The 24,835-nt window shown below is 43.3% G+C and overlaps 1 protein-coding gene across 9 annotated transcripts in view; it reads left to right on the top strand.

The window, feature by feature from the left end:
• The window catches only part of phactr4b (phosphatase and actin regulator 4b), a 188,259-nt gene that overhangs the window by 101,224 nt on the left and 62,200 nt on the right, over positions 1-24,835 (top strand). For 5 of the 9 annotated variants that reach the window (XM_041212747.1, XM_041212741.1, XM_041212739.1 and 2 more), the window contains exon 1: positions 2,403-2,531. The exons of the other annotated variants lie outside the window; for them this stretch is intronic. In XM_041212747.1, coding sequence (XP_041068681.1) covers positions 2,486-2,531 — 46 coding nt within the window. In that variant the 5' untranslated portion in view covers positions 2,403-2,485. Of the gene's footprint in view, positions 1-2,402; positions 2,532-24,835 lie in introns of those variants that run through there. 9 annotated transcript variants of the gene reach the window in all.

Genomic DNA, 24,835 nt, shown 5'->3' with positions numbered 1-24,835 from the left:
GAGCCAAATACGATGGCTTCAGACTTCCCTCTATTTGCTGGAGGAAATTTGTACTCATCCAATCATGGATGAGTACTAGCAGTGTGACGAATCAGATAGTGGCTAGGTCCAAAGAGGTGGTAGTGCAATAGAGCTGAGTGTCCTCAGTATAACAGTATAAATGTGGAACCTGATGTTCAGCTTTTGGATGATAACGTTCAAGCATGGATGAGAAAGAGCAGGGGGTCAAGGATAGATCCTCTGGTGTTGAGGCGAGGGGTGGGGGGGATGCTCCAGAGGTGACAGTGTGGGAGTGGAAGAAGAAGCCATTGCAGTTGATACTCTGGCTATGATGAATAGATAAGAATGGAACCAAACTTGGGAAGTTTCACCCAGCAGGATGACTGTGAAGCGTTGGAGAACAATGTAGTTAGCTGTGTCAAAGGCTGCAAATTGGTCAGTTTATCACAGTGGCAAAGAATATCATTTGCAACCTTGACCAAGGACTTTTCGGTACTGTGACCCAGCGGAAACCTGATTGAAGGGATTCAAACATAGAACTGTGGAAGAGATGGGCATGGATTTGAGATGTGGCAATGTGTTCAGACTTTGGAGAGGAAAAGGTGGTTGGAGATGGGGTGGTACTTCGCAAGGAGAGGGATGATAGCAGATTTGAAGGGGCGAACAGTACCTTGAGAGGGGACAGTTAACAGCATTAACTCACATTGGGCCCAGGAAGGCAAGATGAGTGGTCAGCAGTTTGGTTGCAAGAGGATCGAGTGAGCAGGAGGGTGTGTCTCGTGGATAAGATGAGGTCGGAGAGAATATTGTAGGAGATGAGATTGTATCAAGAGAAAGACTTGAGCTCAGGGCTAGGGCTAGGGCAGCAGAAAACACTTGGGGAAGTTTGCCCCAAGGGACTAGGGGCAGGGAGGGAAGCATTTTTGTGATTGAAAATATCCATGAGCCTTTCACGCTTATTGTCAGAGGTCAGAGCGAAAGATGCAGGAGAGGGTGATTTAAGAGGATGGTTTATGGTAAGAGAAGCCAAGGATTAGCTGTACATTTCTGGATGATCTTTGAATAGTGAACAGTCTTAGCGATGGAGAGCATAATGCGAAAGTGCTGTGAGTAGCCCAGCCAGATATGGTGTGAAGGGTTAATCCAGTTGTTCACCAAAGAGTTCAAATCTGCATTGCTAAATCATATGGGAAGGAAAATGAGAGGTATACTAGTTGCAGAAACGTCATGATGAATTTTAGGCCAAAGGCCAGATAGTTGGGAAATTGAACGTACAGTGGTAATTAATTTGAAGGAGGGATTTTTCTAGAGACAGGCACAGAAAGAAGTGTATTTGGGAGGGAATACAGCATTATATGTAAATGATCAGAGATTGCTTGATGATATTGATGGAAGTAGTGATGACAAGATTGAGGTGATAGCTGTGTGTATGGGCAGGAGATTTTATATATGGAAGGAGAGTAAATTAGGGAAAGAGTGCAAGGGTTGAAAGAAGTTAAATCACAAGGGTGAGAAGTCTTTCATTGCAGAGGCTGAAGGAGGAAAGCAGAGAAGATATCTCGATGAAAAACTTGGAGTGATATTTGGGTCTGCAATACAGATCAAGGATTTTAAATGAGCAGTGTGAAGGGTCAAACAATGAGATGCTCAAAAGCAAAGTTGCCAGGCTAAGGTGTGATTTAAAGATAAGGGCTGCACCACTGCAACAATTGCAAGTGTTGGAAAATATAGTCAACCAGGGAAGCTTCATGAAAGGGAAAGGTGTCATCAGCCCTCAGCCTTGTCTCCATCAAGGTCTTAAAGTCAATGTGATCATCCATAATAAGCTCACAAATGCTAGTGGCTTTATATATAAGCCAACATAAGGTCATCCGGAGAGAAGTGCTGTTAGCTTCATTGGAATGCAAAGTCATATTGGATATCTCCATAGATGCTGCCAGACCAGCATTTTTTTTTATTTCAGATTTCCAGCATCCACAGTGTTTTGCTTTTAAGAAAGAAGTTAAGTTGCTAATCCTACATATAATCATTCAACCTATCTGGTCAGTGTAGCCAGTGAAATGCTTTTGTTCCTAATTGCAGTTCAGGTCAGCCTCCAGCCAGGGTTTCGGTGTTTATATTTCCGATACTTTGTTTTGCCCTGGTCCCACCCATGTGTTCATACTAACCCCATTGTTTTCAAGAGTCCCTGTTTTCTTAAAAAGAGGAAGCTTCAAAGCATTTTTTAAATACTGCCAGTTATTTTGACATTGGCTGCAATATCGCTTTAAATTGTAAAACACTTGCTCTCCTCCACCACCTTTAAAGCTCGGGCTGTATTTGTGATTAATTAGTGAGGAACATCTCCTCCTCCTCTTCTACGTAATCACCACTGAGTCAAGCCTACGCCCACCACAGTTTCACTTAGCCTTGAACGGCAGCTGACTTGAAACACAAGAGCCAAAGACACCAATCCGACCAGTGGAATACTGCCTCGGTTTTTTACATGTTTTGTACGTCGTGTGTTAGGAACCTGGTATCTCAGAATGAAAGTAAGCTTATTTAATTTCATCTTCTGGTGTGTCTGCTACTTTGAGACAATCTCACATTTTACTTTCCTTATTTCAGTCCTCAAGGGCAGGACCCAATCTTGGATTTAAAAATGTGACATTTGTGTCAGCCACTCTTTTTGCTTAAGCTTGGCACATTTCACAACAGATCCTGGCCGTAGTTTCAAAACTTTTTGAAGAATTTGGTGTAGTGCTTGAGGGGTTTCTGGTTGAGTTTGGGCTATGTTAAATGTCTGATGATTCTCCTTTTAGTTTCTGGTTGGACTTGAAATGATGCTGCCAGTTTGATTGTTATGTAGGAGTTTCTTCTCTAATGTGTGAAATTGTGTTCATTTTTAAAATATTTTTACAATGTGCAAACCTTTGGTGGCTATGTTAATTGTAGCATGAGATTGTAAATGGACCATGGATTCATAATGTAACAGCTATGTTCCCCCCTCATTGTCACTTCAGAGAACTCCACATAGGGATATGGGGAGTATTGGACATGTAACTTTGTGCAGCACAAATATTTTGTTTTGGGTCTTGTGATGAGCTACAAAATCCCTCATGGCCTCACCCTTTGTTATCTGCTTAGCCTCCTTCAGGTCTCAAAGAATTTTGTCCTCCTCCAATTTAGGCCACTTGTGCTTCCCTGATTTTCTTAGCTCCATTATTGTTAAATCTGAAGGTACAGCCACCTGAGTCTTAAGCTGTGGGGTTCCCTCCCTAAACCTCTTGCCTCTGTACCTTCCTTTCCTCCTCTAAGATGTTCCTTAAAACTTTGAAACGCATTGAAACTTGACCAAGATTTTGATCAATTGTCCTAATAACTTTGTGGCTCAGTGTCAAATTTTGTTTGATAATGTTCCTGTGAAGTGCCTTGGGAGGTTTTGCTACATTAAAGATGCTATATAAATTTAAGTTGTAATGGATTGATTTTTAAGAGGCTCACAGATTGAAAACAGCATTAGGCAGGAGTGCTCGGTTAAGGCAGCTCGACTTCAATAACAAAATCAGCATTTTCAATGAGTTATTTAAAATGCTAGATGACGTCTGTGCTATTTTTATGATGTTTCTTTTATTCCCTCCTCCTCTCTGGTCAGTTTGTGTCATGAACAAAATGGCTGGATTGATCAATGTGTTTTGAAGCCTGTACTAGTGATGACTCTCCCTTTTTTCTTCATCTTTCTACAACCTTTCTTGGTCTGGAGTGAGGCACTCAAATGGCTGTGACTCTTTGGAATTCTCTAACCCAGAGGTTTGTGGATGCACCATCATTGAATACGTTTAAGGCTGAGAGAGACAGATTTTTGGTCTCAGAATCGAGAAATTTTGGGAGTGGATAGGAAAGTGGAGTTGAAGCTCAGGGTCAGCCATGATCATATTGAATAACAGAGAAGGCTAGGCAGATTATATGGCCTTCTGCTCCTCTTTCTTATGCTCGTATCTAGATAAGCTCCTCCCCCACTGCAAACTAGCTTCACTTCGGAGTTTAGGATGGGGGAGTTGTCCCTTTTGCACCAGGCCTGCACAGTGAGCTGGTGTCCAAATGTGTCTCAGGAGGAAAAGGTTATTTTTGTTCAAATCCTTCTAATTCTTTCTCTTCAACTGGTGAAGCTGCTGCCATTGTTGAGAGAGGTTGCTTGGGCAGTGTCTGCCATACATTACCTTGTCCAACTGATCGGGTAAACCTGGAGACAATGAGTGAATGTCTTCAGAGTGCTTCATCAAGGAAAGCCAAGGTTCATTTTGTTCTTGCCCCACATTCACTCACACGTGTTTCTGAACAGGCAATCTAGCCCCTGTCTCGCCTGGATGTTTTTGGGAGCAACTGCAGCACCTCTCTATCTTTCTCTCTATCTCCCTCTGCCCTAGTTCAGATCAGCTAGGTTATACTGTCCAGGCCTGTACAGTTCTGATCTACTAGTGGGACCAATGTAATCATTAACTGAGCTATTGTGCTTATTACATAGAATCACATAATATGCAGCACAGAACTGGACCATTTGACCCAACCAGTCCTTGTCACCATTTATACTCCTCCCATCCTTCCTCATCAAGCTCTCAGCATAACCCTCTATTCCTTTCTCACTCATGCTTATCTAGCCTCCCCTTTAACGTATCTATATTATTGACCTTCATTGCTCCCTATGATAGTGAGTTGCACATTCTCACCACTCTCTGTTTAAAGAAGTTTATTCTGAATCCCCTATTTTATTTCTTGGTGACTATATTGATTGCCTATATTTTGCCCTGAGAGCAGAGATCCAGCCTGTTCATCCCTTCCTGATTGGTGTAGCCATGTAGTTCTGGTGTCATTCCTGTAAGTCTTTTCTGCACCTTCTTCAGTCCATCTATCCTTTTTATTATTATGATGACCACAACGGTATTTGATACTCCCAAGTGTGGTCTAGCTATGGCTTTATACAAGTTTAAATTGCTTTGGGGCCAGTGGCAATGAGAGTATACACAATACCCAAACAATTTGCATTTTTATACGTCTTCCACATGTATAGAAATATATTCCAAACCAACTAAAGAACTTGCTTTGTCCTGACATTGATTATTAATATTATTTATGCTTTACCAATTAAAATTACACTCCCTTTTACGTGCCACATGCACCCCAGTTTCTAATGCAAGTAGTTTTATGAACCAAGTGAAGAAATTGTAGCTTATTCTGCATCAGTCATGCTTGCCATTACAATTGTTGGTGCACTGATTATAAGCAAGAGGTTAAGTATCAATCATGGACCATCAACTTCAACTTTATAAGCTGCCTTCAAAATTCCACAATATATACTACTTCATGTTCCTGTGAAGGCAAAAAAAAGTTTTGATATCTTGAGGTATGGGTAAAATGTTATGGAAGTGATAGTGTCGCCAGTAAATACTATCTCGGGTTTAGGGCCCCCATAATTTTGCAAATACTGAGTTCAAACCTTGTCAGCTTGGTTCATTTGGTAGCACTCTTAACCTCTAAATTAGAAGGTCATGGTTTCAAGCCCCAGTGAAGGCATAATCCAGGTGAATACTCTTGTTTGGTACTGAGGAGTGCTACAATTTCTGCAGTGCTGTCTCTGAAATGAAGAATTAAACCTGTTCAGGTGGATGACACATGGCACTTGATGAAGAAAAGTGAGAAGCTCTCCCTCTTTAATCACATTATTAATTGTATGTCAGTTGTGTTTAATAATATGCAGGTGGAGGGCATTAATTGGGTTTCTCTTGAGCACGTGCAAAGAGACACTTACTGAAACTGATATGGTTGAGTTAGGTGTATGGTTGTAATGTTTCACTTTATAAATAAATGTAAGATTGAGTAAAAATTGGCTCCAGTATCATCGTTCACCAACAGGCTTTGCAGAATAGAACAGACAAAATAGGTCAATGCAGCATCGGCGGAAAAGAAAAGAGCCAAACTCTTTTCTTCTCCGCCGATGCTGCCAGACCTGCTGAGTTTTTCCAGGTAATTCTGTTTTTGTTTTGGATTTCCAGCATCCGCAGTTTTTTGTTTTTAAAATAGGTCAATTATCTGTTTACACTGCTGTTTGTCTTGCTGTATGCAAATTCACTTCTGCCTTTGCTAATGTTACAGTGACTGCACTTCAAAAGTAATTCATTGGCTGTGAAAGGGCCTTGGCATTCCTGAGGACGTACTAAATGCTACATAACTGCAAGCTCTTTCTAGCATTCTGAAGCTGTGTCAAAAAAGTGCACATACAGCCAAGCTTGGTTTTACACTTATTCAACTTGTTGGAACAGCATTCTAGACAATGTCAGCAATCATTTGCACTGTTCTGACTGCCTTTCATAGTGCTTTTGGGGAGGAGGATGCGACAAATTGGAGGTGGAAGCACAGTTGAAGTGAGAAATTAAGGCTTTGAAGGAAGGAATGGAGCCGGTAGGAGAGAATCATGGCTTTGTGTTCCAAAAAAGGACAATGTCATTACTGGAGGATTGACTTCTGACCAAGTAAAGGAAGAGGGAGACAATACCAGTAACAACTTGTGTTTCTGCACAAGCAGCAATCCAGAGATGTGACAGTAAAGTCTTGAGATTTCAGTTTGTGTTGGAGAAGATCACTCCCAAGAAGGTAGGACAAGAGGATGGAAGGATTTGGAAATGTGAAGTAGGGCCTTCTAGTTGATGTCCATGGGCGATGTGCAGCCAGTTATTTGTCTAGGACTGTGGCTGATGGTCGAATAGTGACTATGTGCAAGAGAGGACTGGGCTGCATGACATTTGGAACAATGCGTCTTGTATGTTCAAGTTTAAGGATAGAATTTATCCCGTCATTTAGTGAAGCCAGCATTTGTATTGGCCAGGATACCAGGAAGAGCTCACCCGTTCTTCGAATCATACCATGGGACCTTTACGTCCCCCTGTGAGGGCCGATGCAGCCTCAATGTAAAATCTCATCTGTAGGGAAGTCTTGCTACAACTGTAGAAGGTGTTGGTTAGATCACACTTACACTACTGCGCATAGATTTGGTCTCCTTATTGCAGGAGGGATATACTAGCATTGCAGATAGTTCAGACAAGGTTCACTATGTTGATTCCTGAGGACGAAACTGTTGTCTTATGAGGAAAGGTTGAGCCGCCTCAACAGCACTGTGGGTGTACCTACACCATGTGGACTGCAGCAGTTCAAGGTGGTGGCTCACTACCACCATCTTGAGGGTAATTAGGGTTGGGCAACAAATGCTGGCCCAGCTAAGTGCCATCCACATCCTATCAAAGAATGTTTAAAAAAAATGGTTGGTCCTCTACTCATTGGAGTTTAGAAGAATGAGAGATGATCTTTTTGAAACATATAAGATTCTGAGGGGGCTTGAGATACTGTTTCTCCTTGTTTTAAAATAAGAGGTCTCCCACTTATGATGGAAATGAGAGAGAGTTTCTTTTGAGGGTCGTTAGTCTTTGGAATTCTCTACCCCAGAGAATAGTAGAGGCTGAATCATCAAATATATTGAAAGCTGATAGAGAAATTTTGAACTATAGGGCAGTGCAGCCACGGGGTATGGAGAACAGGCAGCAAAACTGAGGTTGAGTTCGAGATCAGATCAGTCAGGATCCTATTGAATGGCAAGACTCAAGGGGCCTATTTTTACTCCTATTTCTTATGTTCTTATATTCTTATGATCAAAAGCTTGGTCAAAAATTTGGTTTTAAGGTGTATCTTAAAAGGAGGAGAGCAGAGCAAAGTGTAAAGAGGTAGAAATTTAGGGAGGGAACTCCAAAGTCTGGGGTCTGGGAAGCTGAACGCACGACTACTTCGACCTTCTGCCTCAGGTAGGAGAGCTACTAGCTGAGCCATGGCTGACGCCTTCCAAATGAACGACCTTTCCAAGGAAAGCGACTAACCATATCTGATTCTGTTGGTGGGTGGAAAGAATCAGAGTGAATTGACAATGTGCTGAATAAAAGTTAATATCCTAGTTTGAGCAGACAGGCAGAGGGATATCATCTTAGGTATTGTGCTGTCGTGGTACCCCAGCTCTCTTCCTGCACAGGCCATTTCCCAATTGTCATTCAGGCCATACTCCCTGTCATTATGACTGCAATAAAATTCAAAAATGTTCTGGTAAATGTTTTGCATGTTTCTATAATAGTACTCTCTCCCAGTGATGGATAGCAAGGGTGTAACCTGATGACAACCTACTGCTGTAGTCTCATGTGGTTTGCAAATGGCACGTCCTGTGTCTCAACCTGGAAACACTCCAGCTGATGTTATATATTGATTTAACACTGGTTCATGCTCTTGAGTCCCAACACATGGACCTCAAAGCCGGTGGTGACACCAAAGGTGTGCTTGCTAGATTTCCTGAATGGAAACTAACTACATTTGAGTATGAGCTGCAATATGTGATAAAAGCAATTAATTTGCAGTTTGAAATTTATTGCTCACAGTTCCTAAAGGGCTGTCTTTCTCCTTTCTCTATTCTGCATCCCTTGCATCCCAAAAACCTGCCCTGACAGCAACAGCATGAGCTCCATACAGTCAATTATTTAGGACAGTGAGTAGGTGCCAATCGATTGTGGTTGTCATTACTGTGGATGGACCATGTGCAAGACATCATCAAAATTTCTAATTGTGGGGCAACTTGGAACATGGTCCCAATTAAAAGCACCTTGCAACGTAGATTTCTACTAAAGGTTCTCTCAGTTTGAGTTCCTCATTCAATTTTTTGGCGCATTTTTGAGCTCAGCAAAGTGTGGGTGATGATGGTGTTGAGAATGCAACATCTGGGTTTCAGGCACCCAGTGCTAGCGGCGTGCACTCCCTTAGTTACATCTAGTATGGTTCATTACAGAGTAAAGCACCCCCACCCCCCCCAACACTGCCCTGACAACATGACTCAGGCTCATTCTCCTCCTGCACAGCAGTGAGTTATATTTCCTCTTTACTACACCAGTCATTGTTGTATTTGATTTCAAGTCAAACCCAAAGAACTATAGTAAAATAAAGTTTTGTTCTGGGTTGGGCTTTAATTCTGGTGAGAGAAATCTGAATGTGTTGGAGTGTTCCCTTTCCCTGTTTTTGTACAGCAAGATCTGCTTCCATTTACCCCTTTTTCATTTCTTCCCTTCCACATTTTCCTCCCCCTGTTGTCCATCTCTGTCCTTCCACCTTAACCTCTTTCCTCCCCCTTACTTTAGTTCCTTTTCCCCATTTTCCTCCCTGAATCTCTTTACCCTCATTGTGTTTATTTGTGTTGGATTGCTGTGTTGGAGTTTCCATGCGACCTGTCACTGTGCTACCCTGGGAGTCGGGCTTTGTTCAATGCTGTAGTTATATCACCCACTTTTGCTCATTGTGCACAGACTTAAAACATCAAAGAATGTTTTCTTTTAAGGAGTGCCTTCTGTGTACCAGTGTTCAACCTGGGATCATTCCCACACTGCTGGCTGAGTTGGAAATGTCTGCCTTGAATGCAAGGCATGCTGTTCATGTCCGAAGTCAGCCAAACCCATGTGAAAAATCTATCATTCGAAAATCAGTTTGCGGTTGTACCAAGCCTGCAGAAGCTGTTTGGCCTTGCCTGAAAATGTCATTATTGCGATAAGGATTTAATTGCTGCTCTTCAGAATTGCAGATCTTCAGAAATAAGACACAGCCCCTTTAATGCAAGATCAGGTTTCCAAGCAGAACCAGTGTTACTGGTATGCAGAGTTAGAATTTTGAAGCCCAACATTTTAAAGTATTATTAATGCCCTCAATTAAATAATTAATTATAACATGGGATGGGGCTGTTGCAGGCAAGCTCAACATTTGTTGCCCATCCCTAATTGCCCTTGAATTGAGTGGCTTGCTTGGCCATTTCAGAGGGCAGTTAAGAGGCTCAGGCCTTGAAGCAGCGAGAGAGCAATAACCAAGATACAGTTTCACTGCAAATACTAATCTTAATCCTTCAAGATGTTCTGGAATCTAGGGCGGAAAATCACTAACTACAATTTTAAATTGTGCACCTTCAATTTTTTTTTCTTCACTGTCTTTTTCTGCCTGCAAATTTTTCCTTTTCTCCCCCTTACTGCTTCCTTCCCCTGACCCCCGCCACCTCCCCTCCCCCTGCCACCTTCCCTCCCATGACTGTTGTCCACCCCTTACTCCCACTACACTGACATTAAAAGATATGAAACAGTGTACCATCTGGCTACTCGTCTTTGGGAGTATCACGACCAAGATCGATCCTTTCATTCATTGATGTCCACATTCGTAGTTTGAGCATTGCCTGTAGGAAAGTGATTGGGCAGGAGATATTGGCTGATTTGATCCTTTCTAACCAAAAGGTACTGAAATCAATTTTACCATCCTTCCTATTGCTGTCTGGTTGCTGTCACCTCTTTCGGCATTGATCAGCAGTTGAGCCTGGGACCTTTCATCCTGGGAAATGGAGAGCCAGTCAAGAGTCTGACAGCACTTTGTGTTTAGCTGCATGCGCCCTAAGCTCTGGTACTCCACCTCTAAACCTCTCAGCCTCTCTACCTCTGTCTCACTCTTCCTCGAAGGTGTTAACACATCTTTGATCAAACTTTTGAGTCATAATTTCTCTGTCACTCAGTGTCAAATTTTGTTCTACTATGCCCCTCAGAAGCACCTTGTGACGTTTTACTACATTAAAAGCAATATATAAATACAAGTTTTAGTAATTTAAAATATTTCAGTTTTATTACTTGAGAAATTGTGGCAATCTGTAAAACCAGATCACTGATTTCAAACTTATTTCTGTTTCAATGTTTTTCTGCTGTGATAGAGAAGTCATTCTTTGGTACCATGAATTGGCCGGTCAGTTTTAACCCCAGAATGGATTATATTGTGTAGAGTAGGAATATTTCAGAGCTGGACACAATCTGTGTGTGACTCCTGGAATTTGGGGCAGTGGCTGACTCTGCAGTCAGAGTCCACATCGCATGGGGTTGTGGGCAAGCCTGTAGAGTGGTGTGGGGACTGTTGTGTCATTGTTTTCTAACCTCACCCCTGACCCTGATAGCCTGACTAGTGCAAGCCCAGGAAGCTAGCTTAATTAGGCCCTGTGTTTGGGAATGTACTCGTGTAATCCACACACACTGTTCAGAGTTTTATTTTAATGCTAATCGACTTTGCACAAAATCACTAATTGGTCAGACCGCAGTAAAGGACCAGCTTTCGGGAGATCCTGCTGCTATGGTTCATGCTCCCTATTTCCGTAACCTACTTCAGCCGTGCAATTCTCAAGTGTTCCCTGAGCTTCTCCAACTATGTCCAACTTGGGGACCCCAATCCATTTCACCACACCATTGGCGATTGTGCCTTCAGCTGCCTGGAATTTAAGATTAAAATTTCCCTCCCAAAGCCCCTCTGCTTCTCTCCACTCCTCTAAGTCATTCCTTGAAAGCTTCTTTGATCAAACTTTTGTCCTGTCCTAATATTTGGTTTAGACTGTTGTGAGACACGTTAGTTTTACCCTACTGCCTGTGACAGTGTCAAATTTTGTCTCAACACTTGTGTGAAGCACCTTGTAAAGTTTTACCTCATTAAAGGTACTATTTAAATGCAAGTTGTTCCATTCTTCCCTTCACCAATCCCTGCCCCTCCACGCACCCCTGCAATAGCTAATTCCTTTCCTAAATCATGGAAACCCTGCGTACAGACTGATTCTCAGCTTTTTTTAAGATCCTCCTGCTGAAGTTTGGTCAGATATATTCTCAGTAGAGCGTTAATCCCATTCATGAGAGAAACCTTCCCGGGCACCTTGCTACTTTCAATGTTAGAATGGTTTGCGGGACTCCGCATCTCTGCCTTCATTCCTGGGAATCAACATCACCTTGCATTCATATAGCACCTTTAATATAGGATTGCCAGGAGCACTTTCAAACAAAATTTGATGCTGAGCCATATAAGGGGATATTAGGATAGGTGGCCAAAAGCTTGGTCAGTGAGGCTGGTTTTAAGGAGGATCTCAAAGACAGACCAAGGAAGAGAGATAGAGGTTTAGGGAGTGAATTCCAAAGCTTAGGGTCCAGGCAGCTGAAGGCACGGCTGCCAATGATGGAACGATAAAAATCAAGATGTCCAAGAGGCTGGAATTGTAAGAACACAAGGATCTTAGGTGGATGATCGGCTGTTGGAGGTTACAGGTTGTCACAACAGTGAATTACAGTCCCAAAATTTTGTTTTAGAAGGAGCCAATTTAACCAGGCTTTCTTGAGCCATAGAAGGAGCAAATTTATTAGTTACTAAAAACACAAAAAATAATAAAAATGCAACACGTACAACAGATCAGAAAAGAGAAGTTGAGTCCAAAAAAAAGTTTTAAAAGATATACGAGTCAGTCTTTGGCTTGTCCATGAGGCATAGATGGTGAAATGTTTCAGCCATTAAGTTGGTTGATTCTGGTAGAGCTGACTTTAGCGGTTTAGTAGTTGGTTTAGAGACACTTGGTTCTGCAAGGTTAGCTGAAGAAGCTGTCTTATTTACTTTTTTTAAAGGTCTTGAAAAAAGATATACAAGCAAAGACACTGAACAGAAGATGACTGAGAACGTAAAGTAACCACTTTCTGCAAAATTTTTAGGTGGGTTACACTTGACTGACAAGTCCAAAGAGAACATGGAATGTCACACCTAAAAAGTTGTCAAGGCCTAATTCAGACAGAGACACTTGAAAGGAATGCAAAGGACTGAACTTTTGTCTCTGCAACCACAGGAGATTAATGGAGCCTGATTATTACATCTCAGCAGAAACCACCTCCTGTTGAGTTATATTTCAGAAAGTGGAAGTGATCTGAGTTGAAATAAAACAGATTCTGGGCGAATACATGACAAAGTGAGTTATAAAGCTAGTTGCAGACCTGACCTGTTTGCTCTAGTTCTGATGTGCTAGTGAGAGTCACAGCAGAAGATTGACTAGGCACCCCTTTGCAGCTTGGAGGCAAAGGCTCTCTCTTTCTTTGTCGCTGGAGGCAAGTCAGCAAAGCCACAATCAAAAATAAAAGGAAATGGGACAGCTTCTTCAGTTAACCTGCAGAACGAAGTGTCTCCAAATCAACTACTAGACTGCCAAAGTCAGCTCTACCGGGATCACTCAACGGCTGCAACATTTCACCATCTATGCCTCATGGACAAGCCAAAGACTGATTCATTATCTTTTATTTTTGGACTCAATTTCTCATTTCTGACCTGTTGCATGTGTTGCCTTTTTGTTATCTTTCCTCATGTTTTTAGTAATTAATAAACTTGCTCCTTCCTTGACTCAAGAAAGCCTGGTTAAATTGACTCCTTCTAAAACATGAATCCATTTGGACTGGGAAAAGGTATCCAAAAGGGAAGAGATCCTTTCTAAATTAACCTTGTTGCACCCAACTAAGGTGGTTGAATAACGAAGGGGAGCCAGCTCATTCCTCCACACCGGAGCATAACAAAATAGGGGTCCTGTTTGGGAAGTTAAAAATTTCCTCCGGGATCATAACAAATTGGCAGACCTTGCCCGGGGACTGGTTCTACCAAGGAATAAGGAGGAGCGAGGCCTTGGAGGGTATTGAACTCAGGGTTACAATTTTTTTTAAATCCAGGGATTGTAGGTCATTGAGCACAGAGATTGATGGGTGCATGGGACTTAGTCCGAGTTTGGATAGGGGCAGCAGAATTTTGGATGAGCTCCAGTTTACAGACAGTGCAAAGCAGGAGGCCAGTTAAGAGTGTTGGAATAGTCGAGACCAGAGATGACAAAGGTATGAGTGAGGGTTCCAGCAGCAGATAAGTCTTCTAAGTGGCAACAATTAACCTCTGCCACAATGCAATTTTTGTCCATTGTAACATTCCTGTTGAGATTTCTCTTATTCCTTATCCGTATCACAGGATTGTATCCATTGGAAGTCATTCTCTTGTTTGATCCCTTTATCACACAAGTACTTGCATTTCTGTGGTTTCCTTCCACTTGGTTCAGTGACACTCTTGCCTCTGTTGAGTAAAATTTTGGGCTCAAGTCCTACTCCAGGACTTGAGCACTTAACTCCAATTGACTAAAACGCTCTCAATGCATAGTATTAATGAGTGAATGCTGCACTTTTGGAGATGTCATCTTTTGGATCAGGATTAAACTGAGGCCCCATCTGTTCACTTGGGTAGATGTAAAATATTCCATTTCACTATTTTGAAGAACAAGAGAGTTTTCCTTGGTATTCTGGCCAATATTTATTCCTCAACAAACATCACTGAATACAAATTACCTGGTCAGTACTGCCATTCTGTTTGTGGGACCTTTGTGTGCAAATTAGCTGCTGTGTTTCCTACATTACAACAATGACGGTTATTCAAAAATACTTTGTTGGCTGCAAAACCCTTTTAGGTTTCCAGCGATCATGGAAGGAGGTCTTGTGGTGCAGTGGTAGCATCCCTACCTCTGGGCCAGAAGTTCTGGGTTCAAGTCCCACTTCAGGGCTTGAACCAAACAGGTTGATTATCAGCCTGTAAATTCTTCCAATATGCCTGATGGCAGGTAATAAGAGTGGGAGAATCTCCTGATCAGCCATATTGCAGAAGACAATGGTAAACTATGCAGTACTTTGCCAAACGTAATCATGGACCAATCCAATTGATTTCCATTGTCGCCAACGGTACCTGAAGGAGGGGGACATAGTCTTAGAAGGCAATATATAAATGTTTCTGTTTGAGGCAGTGCTGGTGTTGCAACAGGTATAAGTGGAACCAGAGGAGAGGAGTGCCCTATTGGTAGGTTACAGTTTGAGGGTGAAATTGGCAACAGCGTTTTAAGGTGGGAGAAGGTTGAGGAGATTGAGAAAGGAATTTTAACCAATGGACTCTCTGCTGCAGGCAGAGGTGAAACCAGATTACAGAGCCTCCAAAAAGGAATGGTATGAGTATCGCTTGGCACGGCAATGAACTCCATGACTTTGGAGGAATGAAGACGGCTGGAGACCAGATGCTAGTTTTGAGGGTGGAGGAGGTTAAGAATTGGCTTCTGAAGGCAGGTGGCAACATTGTGAGATAAAGACAAGTTGGTAATGTTGGCGAGCATGGAACTGAAATGGAAGTTTGGATGGTGTGGATCCTACAGTCAAGAATAGTGGGAGCTAGTTCAGGGTAGCTTTATGAACAGTGGAGAGTGAGTACATGTGGAAACTTGCAGGCAGAGTGTGTGTGGTTGGCCAGGCTGAGACCCCAGCCCTCCTGTAGTCAGACATTAAATGGAATTACCCAAACCTGATAGTAATGTACTGCATTGCTCCTCTGATTTCAGCAGCACTGTGCCTCGAGGAAAGAGACTATGCCTCCAACATCACTGATGTTGCTTTGGTTACCTTACAGGACTCCCTTATAAAGAGGTGCTTATTTTGGGTGGCAACACAGAAGTAAATGGGGGTGGGGAAGGAGTAGATAAGGAATGATACAACTAAGATGGGAGGAATGTGTGAATTATCAAGCTCCACTACTCTGCAGGGCGTACCGTTAATTTAAATGTTTAATTTTCTCATCGAAATGGCCAATTGTTTACCTATACTTCTAGACCCAGAGGAAAAGAGACTCTGATCAGGCTTCTTTCAAAAAACTCAATGATTAATTTATTTTTAAACAAAACCTCTTTTAACAGGTCGTAAGTACTGGGTTAACACAACTGTAATCAGAAAGTATAACTATCTATCTCTTCCTAAAGAATTCCCCCAGTGCACATGCGCACGCATACAAAGAAAGGACAAACTGAATCGCTTTGGAGGACGGACGTTATAGAATAAAGGATAAAGTCTGCAGGGTCTTGATGCTGCTGACCTGGACTTCCCTCGTGTGAAGACAGGCCACTGGTCCTGGTGGATGTCTGGAAGTTCTCACCAACTGGCCTTAGCTTTGCAGGTCCAAATACAGACCAGTTACACTTGAATGAGGGTTCTCTGGCTACAGGTTGATAGCCACACTCAATCTTAGACAAGGCAGAGAGGGGGAGCCAATTAGGATAGCCTCCCTTCCTTCAGTTTGTTCCTCAGCAAGACTGCCTTCAAAACAAGCAGGTTCACAATTTAATTTTTTTTTCCTCTCGCTCATGTGATTTCCAGCAAGTTACCAACTTTCCTTTGCAGTTTCTTCCCCCATCAATTAGTGATTGCAGTTCAAAACAAACAACCAGATCTTCCTCGAGTACCATAAAGGTCAGGTGATTTCTTGGAAGAGGCCTGCTTGCTGACTGTTCCCAAGTGAACTTAGGACCTTTTAAGAAAAAATCCCAGATTAGCATTCAAGTGTCCAGATCATGCCAAGTCCTTCCGTTTTGTAAAATAAAAATTTTGTGTTGAGAGATATGATTCTAACAGGGAGGAGGAGAATGCAACATTGTACCGGCCTTCCCAGCTGAAATCAGTTTTTTTTTTAATATGGTAGCAGACTGACCTCTAGTGGTAGGTGTATGATTGCGGCTGTTCACTTTGCAGCATCTAGTCTGGTCGATTTCACAAAAGAATGGGAGATTCAGAAGAAAAGTGTTTTTTTTACTACACAGATGCAGCAAAAGTAGAAGCCATAAGTGCTGAAATAAAAAGCAGGAAATGTAGAGCAGGTCAGTGAATGTCTGAAAGAGAAAAATTTAGCAATCCTGACGGGATCTTTCATCAGAATTTGAGGCAAAATTTTAGCCGTGTTGATTGGGGACAGGGGTCAGATGATTCCTCACAGGGAAAGAACATTGAGAGGAAGAGCATCCCTGATTCCGTCACCACCAGTTTTACCCTCTTCCCATTCTCAGCAGACTTAACAACCACAACTTGCGTTTACAGTATCTAGCACCTTTATCGCAGTAAAAGTGGCCAAAGGCACTTCAGAGATGCATTACCAGGCAGAATTCCATTTGACCTTGAGTTATCAACCTCATCATCCATCAAAAAGCATCTCCTCCTTTCACTTCTGACTTCATCTATCTCTGCCCCTGCCTCAGCCTGCTTGCTGTCACCTCCAGCCTCCACCATTCCAATGCTGTCCTATTTGGGCCCTCCATCGCCCAACCTTTGCAAACTTTTTTACTCACTGAAAACTCTGCTGTCTAGATTCTATACCAAGCCCAACTCGTCCATCTCAACCATGCTCGCTGGCCTGTGTTAGCTGCTGGCTGCCAATACCTCATTTAAAATTTTCCTCATCTCCAACATTGTCCAGCTTTGAAGCACAGCCCCAAATCTTGACCTCCTGTGCATCCGTTCATTGCTTTCGGGACACCATTGGCAGCCATGTCTTCAGAAGCCCCAGCCCCGTACTCTGGAGATTCCCCCTTAAATTGCTCCGCTTCTCCATCCCTGTCATCTCTTTCAAGAGTCACAAATGTAAGTCAATCAGAAAATCCAGTGAGGAGTTTAACAGAAGCTAGTTTACCCAGACAGTGGTTAGAATGTGGAATTTGTTACCACATGGAGTACTTGAGGTGAATAACATAAACACAATTAAGGCAACATGAGAAACTGTAAGTACATGAAGAAAGGAATAGAAGGATATGATCAGGTTGGATGAGTTGGGAGGAGGCTCATTTTTATTTTTAAAAATTCATTCATGGGATATGGACATGATTGGCTAGGCCCATCGCTGATTGCCCTTGAGAAGGTGGTGGTGAACTGCCCTCTTGAACCGCTATATTCCATGTGCAGTAGTACACCCACAGTGCTGTTAGGGAAGGAGTTCCAGGATTTGGACCCAGTGACACTGAAAGAATGGCAATATAGTTCCAAGTCAGGATGGTGAGTGGTTTGGAGGGGAACTTGCAGCTGCTGCTGTTCCCATGTGTCTGCTGCCCTTGTCCTTCTAGATGGTAATGGCTTTGGAAGGTGCTTTGGAGCTTAAAATACTGGCATAAACCTACTGGGCCAAATAGTCTGTTTCTGTGCAGTACATTCTATGTAATTTTCCTTAAAACCCACGTGATTGACCAAAGCTTTGAGCGCTCCTCCTAATATCTCCTCCTTTGGCCTGGTGATGCATGTTCCTAATGCCTCAATGAAGGTCATCTGTAAAACAGCTTGTGGTCGTAGCCTGAAACTCCCAGTTTCTGCTGTTACCTTCCAACCTAGGATTATTTTATGGAGAGAAGACTCAGCCAACTACCAGCACAATCACGATGGACCAAATGGCCAAATGTGCTGTATCATTTTAAGGCGTGAGGTGCATCCAAAATGCTTGACAATTTGCCTGCCCCCCCCCCCACCCCCCTAACCACCACCATCACCTGCCAAAATCATCTGGTCTATCACTTTTGGCAGAAAGTTTACCAGTAAATAAAGTAGAGAGTTAACGTAGATGTTGGCATTTGAATTGACCTTTGAAACCTCAAAATCCCTCAAAGTAGTGACGGAGTAAGTCGAGTATGAAAGTGAACCGCTGGTGTGGGTGGTTGCCATTTTGACACAGTACCTGACACAGAGTGGGCGTGTCTTAAACTCCCATGCATCTTCTCCCACGCATTGCCTACTTGATCCCTTGAGCCAGTTATAAGGTACTGGTAATAAAGAATGGATTTGCGGGATGAAAAGTTAAGGCTGACTACTAATGCAAGTATAGCATGTCGTGGCTGAAAAGGAGGTCGACTTATATACCGAGTATATGCAAAAACGAGATTTTTGCAGTGGAAAAATGTGGTCGCCTTATACACCGGGATTTACGGTAAATGGGTGTGGAGTTGATTTTTCTTTTTGTTCGTGGGATGTGGGGGATGTGGGTGTTGTACCTAATTTCCCTTGGAAAAGTGGTGGTGGAGCTGCCTTCTTTAAATGCTGCAGCCCATGTGGTGTAGGCGCACCTTCAGTGTTGTTAGGAAGGGAGTTCCAGGTTTTTGGAACAGCAATACAGTTCGAAGTCAGGATGGTGTGAGACTTGGAGGGGAGCTTGTAGGTAATGGTGTTCCCATGCATCTGCTGCCTTTGTTATCCTTGTTCTTCTGGTAGAGGTCATGGGTTTGGAAATGCAATGAGGATAAAGAATGCTCAGTGATCCTCTGTTGAGCAGTCTGTGTCTGACATCCGGTCTGGCAGCAAGTGTTGTGACAACTGTTCAAGTGTACATTAAATTGTCAATTCCTGAGCCTGATCAGTGCATTTGTTCTTGTTTCCTGTGTGCTCTCATTCCCTTCCCACACCCAACTTCTGTTCCAACACCAGTTTGTATGTAGATTTACTGACAGAAATGCAAGCTTTGTCATTCTTTTGGTTTCCAAACTTTTTTAATAGCCCTATGGTTTGATGGGGACAACCAGATAATTGGGAGTCAAAGTCAAACTCAGCCTCAACATTTGTACGCCTTGAACTTTTTCTGATCTCAGTGCTCCTCCCAGTTAGTAACCTCTCTGGTTTCATTCCTCCACCCCACCACACACCCCACCACACACCCCACTACTGCCTCAGCTGATTGCTGAAGTTCTCATCCACCCTTAGTTTCCTCTAGACTTGAGTGTTCCAGGTGTCTTTCCTCTGTGAACTTGAGCTGATACAAAGCTCTGAGTTTCCTAACCCACTCCAAGTCCCTTTCACCCATGACCCCAGTACTCACTCACCATATTGCCTACCTACAGCATCACAATTTTAACATTTTCTTGTTTTCAAATCACTCCATGGCCTTGTCTCTCCCAATCACTGTAACCTCCCCCTGCCTTACAACCATTCCAGATGACCTCCTCATCCTATTCCAACCTCTTGCCCACCCCAACTTTAAATGCTCCACACAACAAAAATAGAAAATACTAGAAAAACTCAGCAGGTCTAATAGCATCTGTGGAGAGAAAGAAAACAGTTAACATTTCGAGTCCCTATCATTCTTCCTCAGAGCACTTAAGAGTCATAAGGACTCAAAAAAATTAACTTTTTTTTTCTCTCCACAGAGGCTGTTAGACCTGCTGAGTTTTTCCAGCATTTTCTGTTTCAGATTTCTAGCACCCACAGTATTTTGCTTTTAAACGCTCCACCATTGCTGGACGTGCCTTCAGCTGCCTTGGCCCTAAGCTCTGGAATTCCCTTTCTAAGCTTTCCACCTCTTTGCCTTGCTCTCTTCCTTAAGATGCACCTTCAAACCTGCCTCTTTCACCAAGTTTTTGGTCACCTCTCCTAATATCTCCTTACATGATTAGGTGTCAAATTTAGGTTGAAAAGGCTTTTACAAATGCAAGTTGGCATACCTTAACAGGACTAAGGGGAAAGAGCAGGGAAATTGGATTAACTGGATAGCTTTTTTGAAAAGCCAGCGAGGCATGATGGGCTAAATTCCTTCTGAGTTCCCTCTGAACTGTATGATTCTCGAGGAACATAACTGTGATTTTATTCTGCTGTATGATGGTGATGAATAATACTGTATCTCAGTCCAGGAGAATTGCGCTTGTCTGTTGCTTCCTGGCTATACATTGAGAGCCAGTTGCACATAATGCAGCACCTGAGCAGTATTGGAGCTGTGTGTGTTCCTAGGATAACCTGACTTGGCTGCTGGATCATTAAAATGGAGCTGTGTTTTTATTTATTGCCCCCGCTCCAGTTTGGAAGCTGGTGAAGATTGGCCGCAGCTCAGTGAAGCACTGGATACCACGAGTCCAATGCCACTACTTTCTTTGCTGGCAGCAAATGCCAAATGGAAAAGTGCCACTAAAAAAACCTGCTTGTCTGGCTCTATTACTAATGGACTGCACAATGTCAGCAACAGAAGAAAGGGACTTCCATTTACATAGAAAACCTTATGCCCTCAATTTGAAAAGCAGCTTAGAACCACTGGATTACTTTTAAAGTGTAGACATATATGGTTTGTAGGCTTAATCAGTGGTCATTTTGTGCAAGCAAGGCCCCACAGACATAATTGATGATAAAATCTGTTTTTGGCGTTTGCTGATGGAGGTATGTTGGCCCAGAGCCTCAGGGAACTCCCCATCTCTTGTGCAATAGCATTCTTGAGATTTGTTTTTATTAACATGCATCTGAACAGACAAAATGGAGCCTCAGTTTCATATCACATAAAAGATTGCCCCTCTGCTGTATCGCGTTCCCTCAGTTCTGCGCTCCCTCAGCACTGCCCCTTTGCTGATGCAGTGCTTCCTTATTACTGCCTTTCTGAAGGCTCAGTGCTCCCTCAGTACTGCCCCTCTGCTGATGCAGCATTCCCTCAGTACTGCCTCTCTGCTGGCGCAGCATTCCCTCAGTACTGCCCCTCTGCTGGCGCAGCATTCCCTCAGTACTGCTGCTCTGCTGGCGCAGCATTCCTTCAGTACTGTCCCTCTGCTGGCGCAGCATTCCCTCAGTACTGTCCCTCTGCTGGCGCAGCATTCCTTCAGTACTGCACTGGAATGCTCAAGTCAGCAATGGGGCTTCAACCACAACTTTGTTAATCCAAGGTATGAGTGTTCCCACTGAAACCAGCTAATACAGGCTCAGTTATCCATGAGTTATAAGATCCAGATAGTTCCCAGGTCCAGTCACTGACCCATATGTGCTGAGGACACCAGTTGGTTGACTCCAGTTCTGTGCAGCTTCCCCTGGGTTTGGCGATGGTGATAAAGCAGCAAGACCCCAGTACCTGTCCAGCAAACATTGTAGGGGTGTGTATATATCATCCTGTGTTTGAGCTAGGGTCTCTCTCTGCCCAGTGGTCCCGAGCATACTGTCTGCCCATCGGTCTGTTTCCAGTGAGAACAGGATGAGGCTCAGTTTTAAATCCCATTGCAATTAAGCACCTCATTGCTGGAGCTCCCTGTCTGGGCCATTGAAGGAAGATTAGAAATCTGGGTGAGTTATTGAGCCTCACCCTCCTGAAACTGCCACCCCAGCACAAGTCATCATTAATGGTGCTGAGCATGGGGATGGCCAGGAAACAGGAGTGCAATTCTGCCGGAAGCTTTCTGTGCCAATTTTTTGTCCTTTTTGCTGAGAGGCAGTAAACAGTGTGGCTAAGTGAGCCCAGTCACTGGGAAGAGCAGTTGGCTGGAACACGAGTTCACAGTTTATCAGGCCACTCAGTTTTGCCCACTTAACACATGGGGCTGTTCCAGTCAACATGCAACCAGTGTACATTTGAGTTCAGGGACCTCAATATTAAACCTGTCCTTGCTAAATTTGGCATGGTGTAGATTGGCAGGTAAAGTTTTTGAAAGTCATTAAATTGTGTTATCCGTTTCATTGTGAAAGGGGAAGCAACGTTGGGATGGGGTTGGAAGGAGTTGTGGCATATGTTATTTGATGGCTCTGAGGCATCAAAGTCATTCTCTTATTTCTCCCTCCTCCTCCGTCCCCACCACACCCCTCCAACCATTGTAGTCAGCAGAGCTCCGAACAATTCTTCAAGTCCATAACCTGCTGAAGCAATTTAGGGTCCAGGAAAACCAACAACCTTGGTCTTTTGTGGTTCAGAAAGTTAACAGTTTAAAAAACATTGAATATCTTCATCTTGATGGAATAAAAGTCTGTTCTCTTCATTCTCTATACGCTCCTCTGCCCACCTTCTCTCTCCCTCTGTGTTGTGACCCTCTCTTTTTCTCTCTCCCTCTCCTTTTTCTTTCTCTCCTTCTTTCACTGTCCCTTTCTTTGTCTATCTGTCTGCCTCCCTCTTTTTCTCTCTCTCTCTCCCCTCCTTTGTCACTGTGTGCTCCCCACCCCCTTCTCAGTCTCCTGGCTTCTGTGTCTCTGTCTCTAACTATTCCTATGATTCCATTCCCATCACCATCTCCCCCCTCCCTCACCCCATCATCATAGCCGCTGTCTCAGGTTCAGTTAAAACAGTTTTGAGCCCTGATGTACTATTTGACTGTTCAGCCCCATATTGTGTTCATTATCTACTTCTGTGACATCTGTTGAAATGCTCAGCCATGTCTTTCTCATCTCCAGACTGAATAGCTCCACTGCTTTGCTAGTTGAGGTCTGATCCTCCATAAACTTCAGCTCATCCAAGGTTCTGCTGCCCAATTCCTATCCCCACACAGCCTTGTTCACCCATCACCTTTGGTGACCAGACGTCGTGGTTTCACCAGGACAATACAGGTTTTTCACTAAGAATCCCAGAGTCCTGACCGTTTTCTCCAAATTGCCCAGCTGTCCAGGTTTTCAGCGTCACAGAGGGCCCTTCCCCTTTGCCCCCTCCCTTCCCTCTTCTCGGTCCCAGACAGCATCCATTGACAAACCACCAATCAGTGCTGAGGAAGGTGGCAGGCAAGTTTGGCTGAGCCATGGCATGTTCAGCCAAACTTCTCATTGAAAGATTATGTGCTTTCCTGCTTGCAGCTCTGGGTGCAGACAAAATCTCCTGCACTTGAGGTGCATTTTCTAGTTTAAACCCAGCTCCTGCCTGAAAACTTCTATTGCTGGAACCCAATATGCAAATGAAAATAAAATTTTTTAAATGGAGATTGATCTTACCCCATTGTGCATTGCACAGTAAAGTTAGAGCAGAATAGAAGATTCTGGCTGGGGCCTTGTGACAAACAAATCCTTGGTTCTGTTTTTTGAAGAAAATGAGGCAAAAATATCATTGAAATAAAAGTCTGTGATTTGTCACTGCTGTCTTCAATAATCGGGTGTCTTAACAGGTTTGTCAATTCTGGCTGTACACATTCCGGGAAATGTCATCAAATGGCATCCCTCAACTGCCCCCCAACTCCTGCCATTGGTTGCCCAACATGTCAATAACACGGAGCCGCACCTTTCCAAGGCTTTTCAATGTGTCATGATTTTGACTTTTGAAAATCTGGTCATCCTATCAGTGACCTACATTGACTCCTGGTTCCCCATATTATCAAATTTAAAATTCTCATCCTCATATTTAAATCCACTCACCGCCTGTTTCTCTCCCTCTCTTTCACTTCTCCAGTCTTAGAATTCCCTCACCCTCACTCCTTAGATTCTCCATTCCTCTGACTCTGGACTCTTATCCATCCCCCTCTCCTTTTCCCCCTCCATTTTTAGGGTCTAAGGGGGGAGCTAGTTAAGTACATGAGGCTGAAAGGAATAGGAGGAAATGCTAATAATGTGCGATGAAATGTCATGGGATGAGACATGTAGGGAGCTTAAATGTCAGCACAGACTAGGTGGGTTGAATGGTCTGTTTCTGTGTTGTATGCTCCATGTAATTCAATGCCAAGGTCCTAAGTTCTCAAATTCTTTCCCAGAACTTGTGTGTGCCTACCCTCCTTTAAAACACACCTTGAAGTTTACTACTTTGAACAGGTTCCTAGTCACTCTCTCCAATACATCTCTGTGACTCAAAGTCCGTTTTCTTTTTATTAAGCCCCCCTAAAGATCCATGTGTTTTTTCTCTCCCCCTCCTTCCACAGTTAAAGGTGCTATATAAATGCAGGTTATTGCTTTTCAGAATAGTGCCCTCAGATCACTTTCATCCACCCAAGCAGGTGACCAGGAACTCGGTTTGATGTCACTTTTGAAAGATGGCACCTCTGACAATATAATTTTTATGATAATTTCTACTAATTCTTACAGAGCTTGACAGGGTAGATGTAGGAAGGATGTTTACCCTGGCTGGGGTTGTGGGGCGAGGGGGATCTAGAACCAGGGGACAGAGTCTCAGAATGAGAGGTCGGTAATTTGGCACCAAAATGACGAGTAACTTCTTCACTCAGAGGATGGTTAATCTTTGTAATTCTCCACCCGAGAGGGCTGTGGGGGCTCAGTCACTGAGTATATTGAGGAAAAACAAAAATACCTGGAAAAACTCAGCAGGTCTGACAGCATCTGCTGAGAGGGATACAGTTAACGTTTAGAGTCCGAATGCCTCTTCATCAGAACTAAAGGAAAATAGAAAAGAGGTGAAATATAAGCTGGTTTAAGGGGGGTGGGGGTGGGACAGGTAGAGCTGGATAGAG

Source organism: Carcharodon carcharias, chromosome 19, assembly GCF_017639515.1.
Source record: "Carcharodon carcharias isolate sCarCar2 chromosome 19, sCarCar2.pri, whole genome shotgun sequence".
Taxonomy (NCBI): domain Eukaryota; kingdom Metazoa; phylum Chordata; class Chondrichthyes; order Lamniformes; family Lamnidae; genus Carcharodon; species Carcharodon carcharias.
Note: the sequence above shows the minus strand (reverse complement) of the source record. Positions and strands in the feature narration are given on the sequence as shown.